Source organism: Anomaloglossus baeobatrachus, chromosome 4 (assembly GCF_048569485.1).
Source record: "Anomaloglossus baeobatrachus isolate aAnoBae1 chromosome 4, aAnoBae1.hap1, whole genome shotgun sequence".
NCBI classification, from domain to species: Eukaryota; Metazoa; Chordata; class Amphibia; order Anura; family Aromobatidae; genus Anomaloglossus; species Anomaloglossus baeobatrachus.
In genome coordinates this window covers 590,344,470-590,360,923 of record NC_134356.1, presented here as the reverse complement: position 1 = coordinate 590,360,923, position 16,454 = coordinate 590,344,470, and the positions used below count along the sequence as shown (strand labels likewise).

Here is a 16,454-nt window from a genome sequence, read left to right as displayed (position 1 = left end):
ATTTCAAGCTTGTGACGTAATTTCTCCTTCTGACCAGTCAGAAGTTGCTGTATGAGAGCGACTCTGAAAAAGCATGAAAATGTGGGAGGATAAGTATAATACAGGGGGGGCAGGGGACTTACATTTAAAGTGCCAATCCAGCACTGAAAAAATAACGCTGGAGTAGTGCCTTAAAGTGAACATGTGAGGTGTAATATGCACCCAGAATCATGAGCAGTTCTGGGTGTATATTGCTAATCCTTGCCTAGCAGTTCCAGCATATAGTAGCATAGATAAAGGAATCTTTAGAAAAAGGACTTATAAACATCCCATATTATATGCTAATGAGGCCAGGGACTAGTTGCAAGGGCGTTAGTTCCCTTGTCTAGTAGGCGCCCTTAACATGTAAGCACACCCCTATGGGCATGCTAACGTGCTAATGAATGCACAGCATCAGAGGCATGGTTGCGCTCACCTCTCTGCTGTCATTGGTTGTGACGCTGGATTTTGGGTTTGAAGCCAGAACGTGTATACCTGGCTTCATAGTGCGCATGACCGAAAGACCGGGATCATGCACACTGAGCTGAAATTCAGGAGTTGGACGCGATGGCAGCAAAGAAGTGAGTGCGACCATCCTCTGACGCTGCGCATTTATTAGCATGTTAGCACGCTCACAGGGGCGTGCTTACAAGCTAAGGGGGCTGACTAGCCAAGGAAACCTAACGCCCTTGCAACTAGTCCCTGTCCTCATTGGCATATCATATGGGATCTTTTAAAAATACCTTTTCTAAAGATCCCTTTATCTATGCTAGTGTATACAGGGACTGACGGGCAGGGATTAGCAATATACACCCAGAACTGCCCGTGGCTCTGGGTGTATATTGCATCTGACAGGTTCCCTTTAAATGTCCATATTCTACTGGAATCTATAGGATGGAATATCAAAGTTTTTCTGTTATTCCGTACTTTTTTTCGTCTTCTGGTAAACTCGTATATACCGGCCAGACGAAAGCTTCAAAACATTCCTATAACCTACGCTTTACAATGGAGCCCCTTTGGAAATTGAATCATTCTTTAGATGATGTGACCCGGCTCTTAAAGATCCAGTATAAGGCACAATAGACTATAAATTGCTATTCTTTAAAAATCCACTTCACACTGTAGACAATATGAAGCTGATCTTGATTTAATTCTTTAATAATATGGACATTAATCTTAGAAAGGCGTTTTAACACATTCACAGTTGATGTTTTGATCTCAATAACATTGCCATTGATTGCATCTCCGGCTGTTCTCTGATCACACACTTGCTTTTAATAAAAGACTTAATTTATATTCTTTCGAAGTTCTAAAATCATTAGTCTGAAGTCAGTCACATTATGTTTCTTACATTCAGAGAATGAATATACAGTAGAAAATGAAAGCTGAGAATCCATGGAGACACAAAGCCACCATGAATAAGGCTTGAATTAATCACTATCTTCCAAGAGATTATTCTTTTACATTTTTAAAGGGAAGTTATCATCAAAAAATAGCAAATTGTTTAAATTAGGAATTTTTTGATGAGTTTATTGGTGCAATATTTTTTTTTTTTTTGCTTTACATATCAACATCTGTCTTAAAAATAAAAAAATCAAAAATCATGCAATTATCACACTGGTTAACTGGGGCTATATTAGACAGTAACATCATGTTGTTTCAGGAAATAACACATGTACATAGCCCCAATGGTCGTATCCTGACCCTGTATTTTGTAATGAAGCATCTAATCAGCGTGTGCAAAATATTTTGTGAAGAGAGGTGGAGCAGGGCCAGCTGTATCACCCCTATTGTGATCGGTGGATCCAATGCTATGAGCAGGGTTTTGCGGTATTAACCTCTTATCTACCAATGTCCTTTTTCTGGGACGCCTAATCTTTTGCTTAAAATTCATTAAATTAAATTAATCACTAATTTAATTTATACATTACATTAATTTTTCTTAAATTTCATTTTAATTTTTAATTTTTTTCATTAAAAATCTCATTTAATAAAAAAAAAAAAAAATGAAAATTTCTAATTTGGCAAGTAATGGGTTAATAGTCATTGTAATCCTGCCTCTGTTGATAAGGAGATTTGCTGAACATTCTTCTTGGAAGAACATGAAGTATGACTCCCAATGACCAGTATGAAAATTGATAGATTACAATTATTATTTTTTTTTTCTTTTAATAAAGATTGGCATTTGAAAAAAAACATTGCCAACATAAAAAAATATATGTAACACAAAAACCTTATTTAAACAATAGGTCATTTTCTGATAATAGTTTTGTCACACGGCGTTTTGATTAAAACTCGACGAGGGTCATTACACGCTGTTCATTGCACCGTTTCTGACACTCCACACTATGGTTTCTCTTGTGCTTCTGAGTTACACAGACAGGCTCAGGTGTTGACCAGCTGTGTGTTCATTAATGGTCCGGCTAGCAAGAGTTAATCTCTGCTAGCCTGCTGGTTACCTCTAGGATCACATGTTGTTGGAAACCTATCACATTTACTCCTCGCCTTTTCAAGATGGGGGAATCTGTCTTCCCTTGCCGACTATAGTTTATTGCTGTGTTGGTCTGTGTGCTCGTGTCCCAGTCCTGCATTATATTTCGTGGTGCTTGGAGTTGTAGTGGAATTCTCTTGTCATCTTGTTTTTTCCTCCCGTATGTTCCCACTCTTATTTTCCTCCTTACCTTATTGTCTTATACCTTTGTGTGAGCGTGCTGTGAGATATAGTTTTGGTTCCCCCTGTCTGTCTATTTCCTGTTGGTTTTATTACACTTCTGTCCCGGCCCTCTCCTGGGTTAGTAGGGTGGGGAGAGGTGGCATAAGATCAGGGCTGGTCAGGAGCAGGGTCAGGTTGGCGGCTCAGACATCCTCACCTTCAGAAGTAACTCTGTGATAAGGAACAGCTAGGGTCTCCCTAGTCTGAGGGACAATCTAGGAGTCCCGGTCCCCTGCTCGCCCTGGCCATTGTGACAAGTTTCCCCTTAAATCATTAATAGTGTAATAGTTAAATTGCAAGAAAACAATTGTAGAAATGCTTTTGATTTTCTCACATAAAATGTACAGAAATCGTAAAGGGAACCCGACAGGAGATGTATGCTGCATAAAGTATGGACAGTATGAATCGGACAATAGCTACGTTATTACAGCCGTGTATGTTTTACTCTGAAAATCTGCAGCATTTCAGAGAAAATTCAGCCAGTGACTATGCTTCTTAAATGGCTTGTCCATGGCAGGTCTCCGGGGCTCCTCCCCACCCTGCTACACTGGACTGACAGGTTCCTTCCTATACACACAAACATTGGCATAGACCTGTCAGTCATGGAGAGCGGCGCAGGCAGGAGCTGTCGGGGACCAGCCTCAGACTGGTCATTCGGAGATGTAAAGTTCCCGGCCGGCTTGTCAGAGAATGTTTTCTCTGAAGCTCCGCAGCATTTCAGAATAAAACATACATGACTTCAGTAGTGCCGCTATCCTCAGACTCGGGCTGCTCTTGCCTCAGGCAGCATGAATCTCTTGTCAGGTTCCCTTTAGTCAATTTTAATGGTGGCATTAAAAATTGGAACTCCTCCAGCAAAACTAAACAACTCAAATGGCTACATAACAAGAACAAAAGTTCTGCTTTTTGCATCTGGAAAGTGGGACTGTAGAGATATTTCGGGAAACTTGATATTTGAGAAATTGGGTGCTGTGCATCTCATTAATTGCTCCATATGCCTTGGATTTTGGAGAAGAGCAGCATTTGGGTCACCTCGTTTGCCCCTCCGTTTAGCAGTTGGTAAGGATCCCACCACTCACTCACACACTGAGAGCCACAACCTTAAAGGGCAGCTGTCACATTGCACATTCAGTCCAATCTGTGGACACCATAGTATAGAGAAGGAGACTATGGGCAGAATGACTGAAAAGATTCAGTATACTATTTTATTCATTGAAATCCCTCATGTTTGTTTATATGAGTCCAGTGGATGGTTCTCCTAGTGATTGACAGTTATCTACAGACAGTGACACAGGGAAGACTGTCAATCATAGAATAGGACCGCCCACTGGACTCCTATATACACAAACACCATGGATTTCCAAGAATTAAGTGCAAAATTTACTGAATCTGTTCAGCTCCTCCTGCTCTATAATATCCTGCCTGCCGATCAGATACCATTTTCAATTAGACAGATTGCCTTTAAGGGGTTAAAAAAAATCAAATTTTTTACCATCTTAAATTTCTCTTTTTGATTTTGGGTTTTTTCAATTCTGGAAAGCATTCATCCTCAAGGTGTAGAAAATTGATTGAGTTTCGCAAGGAAAGTAGAGTGTGAAACATTTAAAACTTCTTAGACATTGGAATTTCAATAACCTCCTCAGCCTGTCATTCTCCACATATAATAGGATATTTAATGAAGGTTTTATGCACACCACATATTGAAACTCGTCTCTCCCTGGGCTCCCCGGAGCAAAGACGGGAGGAAGAGAAAGATCTTTAAAATGTAGAAATAGCGTTGTACAGTATAAAAATCAAGCTATTATGTGCTGTGCTCACTGACTCGGCTGCCGTGCCAGGCTAGCCTGCCTTCCTGCCCTTCCTGATATGTGTGACTGCCCTAAATCTAGGGCTTCATGAAGATCATTGATGGCATACAACTGACGGTGACATTGCATTATTGCCAATGAGTAATGTAAGTATTCTGCTCTGTTGGTGAAGAAATTGCAGAAAGCAAATATATGAAAATCAATTGCAGTTTATTCTCGAAGCGTTTCCAGGTCGAACCGACCTCTTCCTCAAATTCTCCTGAGGTTCTCCTGAGGAAAAGGTCGGTACGACCTGGAAACACGTCGCGCATAAACTGGAATTGATTCTCATTGATCTGCTTCCTGGAATTTCTTAATCAGCAGCGCAGTATACCCGCACTCGTCTCTTGAAGTATATCCACCTTGGTTTTTATCCAATGTGAAGTATCATTAATAAGCCCTAGAAGTGCTGTGGTCTCACAGCCCCACCAGGTGAGCGCTGCCATGTGATGTTCGGCTCTGCACGCACTTGGTGGCACGGCAGCGTCGGTTTCTGTTCACACTACAAGTCTGACAAGCAACCTGATGCTTCAGAGTTGTTCAGCCAGAGTCGGGCGTCGGCTGATTGAGGCTCATTAGTCTTCAGTCCTGCAGGAGTTAATTCCTGCAGACTGATGAGCAGGAACTAGGCTAATTGCCATGTACAGCTGTCTCCTTCCTATTTAAGGTACAGGTTTCTGCCAGTATGCGCCAATTATGGCTTCAGTGTAGCTCCAGCAATTGTGGTCTTAATAGTGATCCAATTCATAATGATCTGTACTTGCTATTTTGAGTGGTGTGGAAGTTTCCGTTTTGTGCATTTACTTCCTTCCTTTTTCTTTATTCCCCTGTACACATATTGTCTCTCCTTTGTGTTTGAGTGCAGTGTGTATGAGTTTTCGTTCTCCAAGTCTGTGTCCTTTCTGTGGGGTTTTGTTACTGTGTTTCCACCCTGCCCCAAGGGTAGGGTAGAGGGGGAGTAAGATCAGGGCCCGGATAGGAGTCAGGGTCACGTTGGGGGCTCAGACCTGGCTACCATGAAGCCTACCTCTGAGATAAGGGACAGCGCAGGGTTTCGAGTCTGAAGGCCAGCCTAGGAGCCCCTGTTCTGTCATTTCATACCCTGTGACAAGCACATGAAACACATCAGTGGGGCAATCTTGGTGTTCCTAATGGTACACCTGGTCAAAAAGTGGTTGAAAGGTGATGGTGAGAAGGTTGACCAACACTTTGTGACCAATAAGGAAACATTGAGTTGTACCGTGATCGAAAGGCAAAAGTTTGTGTATAAAAAAAAATTATCAAAAGGAGAAGTTGCACAGAAAAAGGAAATATTCAAGTCTTATTAGCAGTATGTGGAGAACCATACATGAAACTGAAACTATAGAATGACAAATGTAAACTAAGGAACCACTAGAAGAATACATTTAGGATTTATATGTGTAAACTGGATGTGCTGAAAACTATGTTATACTATGTGCGCAGAATGTTTTTATTATCATCGTTCTGTGCACATGGAGGAGCTGTCAGCCTGTCTAACCAATTGCTGATCAACTTGCATATAGCCAATGAGCAATTGTTTAATGGCAACAAATAAATATAAGTCCATTTTATGTCATGATTGGTTCTCTGTACCTGCAAGAGCCTACTAAGGTTTCTGCTTTCCTCTAAGCACCGCTTCTTTTCTTGTCTGTTTTTTTCTTTCATATTATTTCCCATCTACTGTATTTATCCCACTTTCTACTCCTGCCCCTACAATATATATCTAATCTATAAAGCTGAATGTATGTGTGTGTGTGTGTTTGTGTGTGTGTCTGTTAAAGGAATCCGCACCATTGTATTTACAATCACAAAATTTTGCACAGACGTCCCATTTGACTCAGGGAATGTCATAGACTATGTTTTGACAGGAAAATTTAACCCCACGCTTTACAGTTACTCTCCAAAAAAACTGCCTCCATTAAAGTGAATGGCGCTGCGAACTACAGTATATTAATAGCAGCTGAGATTGGTTGCTATAGGAACAAAGGACAGCCATAGTATAAGAAGCTTATGTGTGAGGTAATATGATAGTGGGGAGACAGAGACAGACTGAGAAAAAGACAGGCACAGACAGAGAAAGACAGACAGAGAAAGGCAGGCAGGGAAAGAGACAGAGACAGACAGAGACAGATAGGAAAAAAAGCCAGACAAACAGAGACAGACAGACCCACGGGGAAAGAGACAGACAGAGGTAGACAGGGAAAAAAGAGAGGCAGACAGGGACAGACTTCCAGGGAAAGAGACAGAGGCAGACAGGGAAAGAGACAGACAGAGAGACAGGGAAAGAGACAGAGAGACAGAGACAGGGAAAGAGACAAACAGAGACAGGGCAAGAGACAGACAGGGCAAGAGACAGACAGAGAGACAGGGAAAGAGACAGACAAGGAAAGAGACAGACACAGACAGAGACACACAGGGAAAAGGACAAACAGAGACAGGGAAAGAGATAGATGGAAAGAGACAGAGAAAGGGCAAGAGACAGACAAGGCAAGAGACAGACAAGGCAAGAGACAAACAGAGACAGGGAAAGAGACAAACAGAGAGACATGGAAAGAGACAGATGGAAAGAGACAGGGCAAGAGACAGACCGGTAAAAAGACAGACAGAGACAAACAGGGAAAGAGACAAACAGAGAGACAGGGAAAGAGACAGACGGAAAGAGACAGACAGAGAGACAGACAGGGAAACAGACAGACAAGGAAAGAGACAAACAGGGAAAGAGGCAGACAGGGAAAGAGAGACAAGGACATAGACAGACAGAGAGAGACAAACTGACAGAGAAATAGACAGACAGGAAAAGAGAGACAGACACGCAGAGACAGACACAGTGATAGGGAGAGACAGACAGAGAGAGACACAGAAAGAGAGACTGATACAGAGGCACAGACACTGACAGAGACAAACAGACAGACAGACGCACAGATAGACAAAGACAAATAGACAGAGACAGACAGACAGACAGACAGACAAACAGATACAGAGACAGAGAGACAGACAAACAGAGACAGAGAGACAGACAAAGAGATACAGAGACAGGGAAAGAGGCAGCGACAGACAAAGACACAGACAGACAGAGACAGACAGACGCAGACAGGGTAAGAGACAAACAGAGACTGACAGGCCAAGAGACCGACAGAGAGACAAATAGAAACAGACAGGGAAAGAGAAGGACAGACAGAGACAGACAGATGCAGACAGGAAAAGAGACAGAGAGATAGACAGACTGAGAGAGACACAGAGACCGTTACTATCCCGGACAACGGCGAGTACTACAGCTAGTGTATATAATATATATACCCTGTTTCCCCGAAAATAAGACACTGTCTTATATTTTTTTTTGCCCTGAAAAAACCGCTAGGTCTTATTTTTAGGGGGTGTCTTATTCTCGAGGAGACATGGTTGGGGGTAAGTTTCCCCCCACAAAAAGCAGACCCCCCCTCATCCCAGGATCGTCATACTTACCAGCCCAGGGTGTCTGTATGGCTCCCAGATCCCCCTGGGATCTCCCAGCAGGTATACTGCATGCCTCTCCTGCGTCTGGCCGACATCAGATCACACACACACACACACACACACACACACACACACACCACTTCTCCCTGTGATCTCCCTGCAGCTGTGCTCTCCTGTGTTTGGCTGACATCAGATATCACACACACACAAACACACACTTCTCCCTGTGCCCTCCGGTGGGCGGTCCCAGCAGCTGTGCTTTACGCCGTGCTCAACAACTGCCTTCTGCCGACACTCGTAGATCCGATCGCTTACATTCACACACACACACTCACACACACACAATATCGCACATACGCGCGCACACACTCACAACATCAGGACATACCACATAGTGATGTGTCGGTCGCGAACGATCCGACACAAAGATCCGGCTCCCTGCTGTGAACGACAGAAGCCGGATCACCAGTGTGAGCCACTGAAATCACTAAACGACTCTTTTGGCAGTCAAAACCCCGCTCACCTGCGGCTAAACTCCGCCTACTCAGCAATCGAATTGGCCACTTGTAAGTGGGCGGGGCTTAGCCGCAGGTGGGCGGGGCTTTGGCGGCGTTTCTATAATCTTAAATATGTGTTCACCTGGGGTGAACACAAATTTAATAAGGAGCCGAGAACGATCTGAAAGATCCGGCTCTTTTTGGTGAACGGAACCATAGGAACCGGATCACTAAAAAGAGCCGGACTGCCCATCACTAATACCACATTATTCCGGCCATGTGATCCTCCGGCAGGTCCTGGAAGGTCACTGCACGCACAGAATCGCTGCCGAGAAGCAAGCGATATCGCCGGATGTTGTGAGTGTGTGGATGCGATCTGTACTGTGTGTGTGATCTGATGTGTGTGTGTGTGTGTGTGTGTGTGTTCCACCGCAGGACCTTGATGCGCTCACCTGCTCCCGGTCGGCATCTGGTGAGTATGATCGGGGATCTTCTTTCTTCTGTCTTCTCTCTTCTGGCGGTGCCAGTCTCCTGCAGTGTTCTTAACTCTTTCACCGCTGCATGACACTTCATTATTGACCGCGGCTAGGTCTTATTTTCAGGGGATGTCTTATATTAAAGCTTCCCTGAAAACTCCTGGGAGGTCTTATTTCCGGGGGAGGTCCTATTTTCGGGGAAACACGGTATGTATATATATATATATATATATATATATGTATATATGTATATATATATGTGTATATATATATATATATATATATATATATATATATATATATATATTATATACACTACAGTTCAAAACGTTTGGGGTCACCCAGACAATTTTGTCTTTCCCATGACAAATCATACTTTTATTTATCAAATGAGTTGCATAATGAATAGAAAATATAGTCCAGACATTGACTAGATTAGAAATGATGATTTTTACTTGAAATAATCATTTTCTCCTTCACACTTTGCTTTCGGCACACAATGCTCCTTTGCAGCAATTCCAGCTTTGCAGACCTTTGGCATTCTAGCTGTTAATTTGCTGAGGTAATCTGGAGATATTTCACCCCATGCTTTCAGAAGCCCCTCCCACAAGTTGGACTGGCTTGATGGGCACTCTTTGCGTACCATACAGTCAAGCTGCTCCCACAACAGCTCAATAGGGTTGAGATCTGGTGACTGGGCTGGCCACTCCATTACAGATAGAATACCAGCTGCCGGCTTCTTCCCTAAATAGTTCATGTATAATTTGGAGGTATGCTTTGGGTCATTGTTTTGTTGTAGGATGAAATTGGCTCCAATTAAGTGCTGTCCACAGGGTATGGCATGGCATTGCAAAATGGAGTGTTAGCCTTCCTTATTCAAAATCCCTTTTATGTTGTACAAATCTCCCACTTTACCAGCAGCAAAGCAACCCCAGACCATCACATTACCTCCACCATACTTGACAGATGGCGTCAGGCACTCTTCCATCATCTTTTCAGTAGTTCTGCTTCTCACAAATGTTCTTCTGTGTGATCCAAACACCTCAAACTTCGATCGTCTGTCCATAACGCTTTTTTCCACTCTTCCGCTGTCCAATGTCTGTTCGTTTGCCCATTTTAATCTTTTCCTTTTATTAGCCAGTCTAAGAAATGGCTTTTACTTTACCTCTCTGCCCTGAAGGCCAGCATCCCGGAGTCGCTTTAGACGTTGACACTGGCATTTTGTGGGTACTATTTAATGAAGCTGCCAGTTGAGGACCTGTGAGGCGTCGATTTCACAAACTAGAGACTCTAATGTACTTGTCTTGTTGCTCAGTTGTGCAGCGGGGCCTTCCACTTCTCTTTCTACTCTGGTTAGAGCCTGTGTGTGCTCTCCTCTGAAGGGAGTAGTACACACCGTTGTAGGAAATCTTCAGTTTCTTGGCAATTTGTCGTATGGAATATCCTTCATTTCTAAGAACAAGAATAGACTGTTGAGTTTCACATGAAAGTTCTTTTTCTGGCTATTTTGAGAGTTTAATGGAACCAACAAATGTAATGCTCCAGATTCTCAACTAGCTCAAAGGAAGGTCAGTTTTATAGCTTCTCTAATCAGCAACACTGTTTTCACCTGTACTAACATACTTGCACAAGGGTTTTCAAGGGATTTCTAAACATCCATTAGCCTTCTAACACAGTTAGCAAACACAATGTACCATTAGAACACTGGAGAGGTGGTTGTTGGAAATGGGCCTCTATACACCTATGTAGATATGGCATTAAAAACCAGACGTTTGCAGCTAGAATAGTTATTTACCACATTATTATTATTATTTATTATTATAGCGCCATTTGCTATTTAACAATGTCTAGAGTGTATTTCTGTTTAATTTAATATTAGCTTCATTGAAAAGTGCTTTTCTTTCAAAAATAAGGAAATACCTAAGTGACCCTAAACTTTTGAACTGTAGTGTGTATATACAGTGCCTACAAGTAGTATTCAACCCCCTGCAGATTTAGCAGGTTTGATAAGATGCAAATAAGTTAGAGCCTGCAAATTTCAAACAAGAGCAGGATTTATTAACAGATGCATAAATCTTACAAACCAACAAGTTATGTTGCTCAGTTAAATTTTAATAAATTTTCAACATAAAAGTGTGGGTCAATTATTATTCAATCCCTAGGTTTAATATTTTGTGGAATAACCCTTGTTTGCAATTACAGCTAATAATCGTCTTTTATAAGACCTGATCACGCCAGCACAGGTCTCTGGAGTTATCTTGGCCCACTCCTCCATGCAGATCTTCTCCAAGTTATCTAGGTTCTTTGGGTGTCTCATGTGGACTTTAATCTTGAGCTCCTTCCACAAGTTTTATATTGGGTTAAGGTCAGGAGACTGACTAGGCCACTGCAACACCTTGATTTTTTCCCTCTTGAACCAGGCCTTGGTTTTCTTGGCTGTGTGCTTTGGGTCGTTGTCTTGTTGGAAGATGAAATGACGACCCATCTTAAGATCCTTGATGGAGGAGCGGAGGTTCTTGGCCAAAATCTCCAGGTAGGTCGTGCTATCCATCTTCCCATGGATGCGGACCAGATGGCCAGGCCCCTTGGCTGAGAAACAGCCCCAGAGCATGATGCTGCCACCACCATGCTTGACTGTAGGGATGGTATTCTTGGGGTCGTATGCAGTGCCATCCAGTCTCCAAACGTCACGTGTGTGGTTGGCACCAAAGATCTCGATCTTGGTCTCATCAGACCAGAGAACCTTGAACCAGTCTGTCTCAGAGTCCTCCAAGTGATCATGAGCAAACTGTAGACGAGCCTTGACATGACGCTTTGAAAGTAAAGGTACCTTACGGGCTCGTCTGGAACGGAGACCATTGCGGTGGAGTACGTTACTTATGGTATTGACTGAAACCAATGTCCCCACTGCCATGAGATCTTCCCGGAGCTCCTTCCTTGTTGTCCTTGGGTTAGCCTTGACTCTTCAGACAAGCCTGGCCTCGGCACGGGTGGAAACTTTCAAAGGCTGTCCAGGCCGTGGAAGGCTAACAGTAGTTCCATAAGCCTTCCACTTCCGGATGATGCTCCCAACAGTGGAGACAGGTAGGCCCAACTCCTTGGAAAGGGTTTTGTACCCCTTGCCAGCCTTGTGACCCTCCACGATCTTGTCTCTGATGGCCTTGGAATGCTCCTTTGTCTTTCCCATGTTGACAAAGTATGAGTGCTGTTCACAAGCTTGGGGAGGGTCTTAATTAGTCAGAAAAGGCTGGAAAAAGAGATAATTAATCCAAACATGTGAAGCTCATTGTTCTTTGTGCCTGAAATACTTCTTAATACTTTAGGGGAATCAAACAGAATTCTGGTGGTTTGAGGGGTTGAATAATAAATGACCCTCTGAATAAACCTTTCACAATTTTTAAAAAAAAATAAAAAAATATTTTTTGCTGCAGTGCATTTCACACTTCCAGGCTGATCTACAGTCCAAATGTCACAATGCCAAGTTAATTCCGAATGTGTAAACCTGCTAAATCTGCAGGGGGTTGAATACTACTTGTAGGCACTGTATAAAGCTAAGTGTATGTGTTTGTCCGCTAAAGGAATCCGTACCGTCGCAATTACAATCACAAAATTTTGCACAGCCACCTCATTTGACTTGGGGAACGTCATAGCCAATTTTTTGTGGGGAACATTTAGCCCCGCGCTTTACAGTTATTTGCCAAAAAGCTGCTTCCATTAAAGTAAATAAGACACACTGAGATCCACACACACAGAAAGAGGCACAAACACAGAAAGAGACACACACAGAAAGAGACACAGAAAGAGACACACACACACACCGAAAAAGACACTCACACAAAAAGAGACACACAGAGACACAGAGATTATTATTATATAAGCTTATCTCAGCACAGGAACATTTTTTTTAACATATCCAATTGTGGAAATTCTTATTATTTCAAGATCTATTGATTAAAATGAACTTTGTTGTTAGGACAATCTTTTTAAGCTTATTTCTTACATTTTGTACAGCTATAAATATGGCCTGAGACGTCTCCCGACATGCCAAGTATATATTGGTATACCTTATTAAGTAGCCATCTGGGACTCTCTTTTCTTAGAAGTTTAGATTGTGTCATTCGTCAGTTTAATAAATTGAAATTGGGAGGTCACTGGTCTTTTTTTTTATTATGTCGTGGATTTGAAAGTATTTGTGGAAACTGCCATGACAGGAAATAAAATTAATTAAAAAATATAGATAATAGTTTTTTGATAGCCCGTTCGGCAGCAGAACTAGGTAAATTCCATCTTCTGTTGCACTTGTTGCACTCCCTATGAACTCTGTATTCTGTGGTGTCTAAATCCTAATGATACCTACACATGTCCTCATCAGTCACGTTCATTTCTCATGGGGTAGGACTTTTGGAAACTTATTCATGTATCATTATGGAAGGATAACTGCATAAATAAATCAGTTAATGATTACTTGATCTCTATATTAAATATTTTCAGCCCAACAGAACCTAATTAGGTCCCCCGTTTTCCTCTAGCTAATCGGCCTCTTGATCCTGTGCATTGGAATCTACGCCGAGAGTGAAAGACGGAAACATCAGACTTTGGAAGGGATATTTCTGGCACCTGCAATCATCCTGCTTCTTTTGGGCATGCTCATGTTCGTAGTCTCCTTTATTGGCATGGTCGGCTCCTTAAGAGACAACTTGCTGCTTCTGAAAATCGTAAGTAAACAGACTGTAAATATTTTTTGTTCCTTAATTTTTCATGTTCATTTAAGAGGATGCGTTAACAGAATATGTCCTATTGTGCAAATCACATTTTTAAGTTAAAGACTTATGCGGGTGTCACACGGTACGATATATCGTGCGATATGTCGTCGGGGTCACGTCGTAAGTGACGCACATCCGGCATCGTTTGATATAGCGTGTGACAGCTACGAGCGATGGTGAACAAGCAAAAATACTCACCTTATCATTGCTCGTTGACATGTCGCTCATTTTCATAAAGTCGTTTCTTCTTCTCTGCGCCGGTTGTTCATCGTACCCGGGGCAGCACACATCGCTCCGTGTGACACCCCGGGAACGATGAACACATCTTACCTGCGTCCCACCGGCTATGCGGAAGGAAGGAGGTGGGCGGGATGTTTACGTCCCGCTCATCTCCGCCCCTCCGTTTCTATTGGCCGGCCACTGTGTGACGTCGCTGTGACGCCGAACGTCTCACACCCTTCAGGAAGTGGATGTTCGCCGCCCACAGCGAGGTCGTTTAGAAGGTAAGTGCGTGTGACGGGAGTTTAATGACTTTGTGCGCCACGGGCAACTAATTGCCCATGACACACAAACGACGGGAGCGGGTGCGATCGCTCGTGCAATCGCACGATAGATTGTCTCATGTGACGCCCGCATTAGGCTATGTGCCCATGGGACTATGTACCCATGGATATATCCGCAGGTACGTCCGCAGGTTTCCCGCAGCTGCTACCCAGAATCCGCAGCTATTTCACTGGAATCCCACAGCAATGGATAGCTGCGGTAAACCTGCAGACATTCGTGTGACTTACCTGTGGAGGTCCCGGCCTTTATCTCCATAGTGGAGAAGCGGGACATCCGCAGGTATTTCCGCAGGAATAATTGACATGTAGTTACGTGCGGCTGCGGGACATCCGCAACCGCACATACCGCAGCATGGACACAGACACTCCCTATGTCCCATAGGGTAACATGGGGAGTGTCTGTACTTGCTAAAACCTGCAGATTTATCTAGAAAATCCAGATAAATCCACAGGTTTTCCGTGGCAAAATACACGGGTACAGAGTCCCGTGGGCACATAGCCTAACAAAACTTTTTTTTTCCTTTTTTTTAAATAAATATTTTTTTTTCCAGCTTGGAAGGTTATGGCATTTTGCAAATCACTTTATTAGATGTGCCTTCATTCCTGTAAAAGAAATAAATACATACAATTTTAATGTAAGTGGCTTTCAAATTCCTGCTTTTTCCCCCCAGTCCACATGGCTGCCTTTAACTACATTGATAGCTATATATGTATTTGGAGTACAGCTGCTTTGATATGAAAACACACTCATTTGTTGTACAAATTATGGCAGTGAAAGGGTCAGCATCAGTGTCTCAACTCTGGGGATAAGCCTGTTGTGGCAGATTGTTCTGATAAGCAGAAACTCAGAGGAGGGAAGTGCTGATCGATCACTGCCATCACCTGTACTCCAAATGAGTGTGTTCTAATATCCGTGCAGCTACAGGCAGATAAATAGACTGGCGTTTGGAAGGCACTTACATTTCTCCTAAAAAAGTGATTTGCAAATCTTCATAACTTTATATGGTGGACAAAAGTATGAAAAAATGTATTTACTTTTTTTCACATCCAGTCAATATAAAAAACTAAAATCTTGCAATTTTTATACTGACCACAAAGTCTAATATTGGACTCCTACTTTCTCTTCTTCACATGGATATTAGCAGGCATAGACTGACTTAAGCGGGCTTTACACGCTACGACATCGCTAATGCGGAGTCGTTGGGGGTCACGGAATTCGTGACGCACATCCGGCCGCATTAGCGATGCCGTTGCGTGTGACATCGATAAGCGATTTTGCATCGTTGCAAAAACGTGCAAAATTGCTAATCGGCGACATGGGGGTCCATTCTCAAATCTCGTTACTGCAGCAGTAACGAGGTTGTTCCTCGTTCCTGCGGCAGCACACATCGCTGCGTGTGACGCCGCAGGAACGAGGAAGCTCCCCTTACCTGCCTCCCGGCCGCTATGCGGAAGGAAGGAGGTGGGCGGGATGTTACGTCCCGCTCATCTCCGCCCCTCCGCTGCTATTGGGCGGCGGTTCAGTGACGTTTCAGTGACGTCGCTGTGACGCCGCACGGACCGCCCCCTTAGAAAGGAGGCGGTTCGCCGGTCACAGCGACGTCGCCGGACAGGTAAGTATGTGTGACGGCTCTGGGCGATGTTGTGCGGCACGGGCAGCGATATGCCCGTGTCGCGCAACAGATGGGGGCGGGTACCCACACTAGCGATATCGGGACTGATATCGCAGTGTGTAAAGTAGCCTTTACACCTTATAAATAGTGATGGGTGAACCCAAACTGTAAAGTTCTGAGTCTGGGAACAGACCCCGAACATGGACTTCTCGGAGAAGTCCATATTACTGTTCGGGTTCGACCACTCGGATAATGTTAGAAATTTAAAAAAAAAAAAGAAGAAAATAAGGAATAAAGCAAGAGCATTATACTTACCGACCTACCCCACGGTGGTAACACTACTTCCGGGTCCACTCATTATCTCTCATACATATTCACTGCTTCCCCCTCCCATTGTCAGCCTCGGCGTTTGTAATTGGTTGCAGTCAGATCACGTCCCAACCCTATATGACAACGACTGTGATTGGTTGGAATCACACATGCAGTCTGC

General features: G+C 43.3%; 1 protein-coding gene across 3 annotated transcripts in view; it reads left to right on the top strand.

Moving 5' to 3' along the window:
* Nucleotides 1-16,454, top strand: part of LOC142304100 (tetraspanin-15-like) — a 262,757-nt gene that overhangs the window by 62,706 nt on the left and 183,597 nt on the right. For 2 of the 3 annotated variants that reach the window (XM_075346135.1, XM_075346134.1), the window contains exon 2: nt 13,555-13,740. The exons of the other annotated variant lie outside the window; for it this stretch is intronic. In XM_075346135.1, the coding sequence (XP_075202250.1) occupies nt 13,555-13,740 (186 nt within the window). The remainder of the gene's footprint in view (nt 1-13,554; nt 13,741-16,454) is intronic. 3 annotated transcript variants of the gene reach the window in all.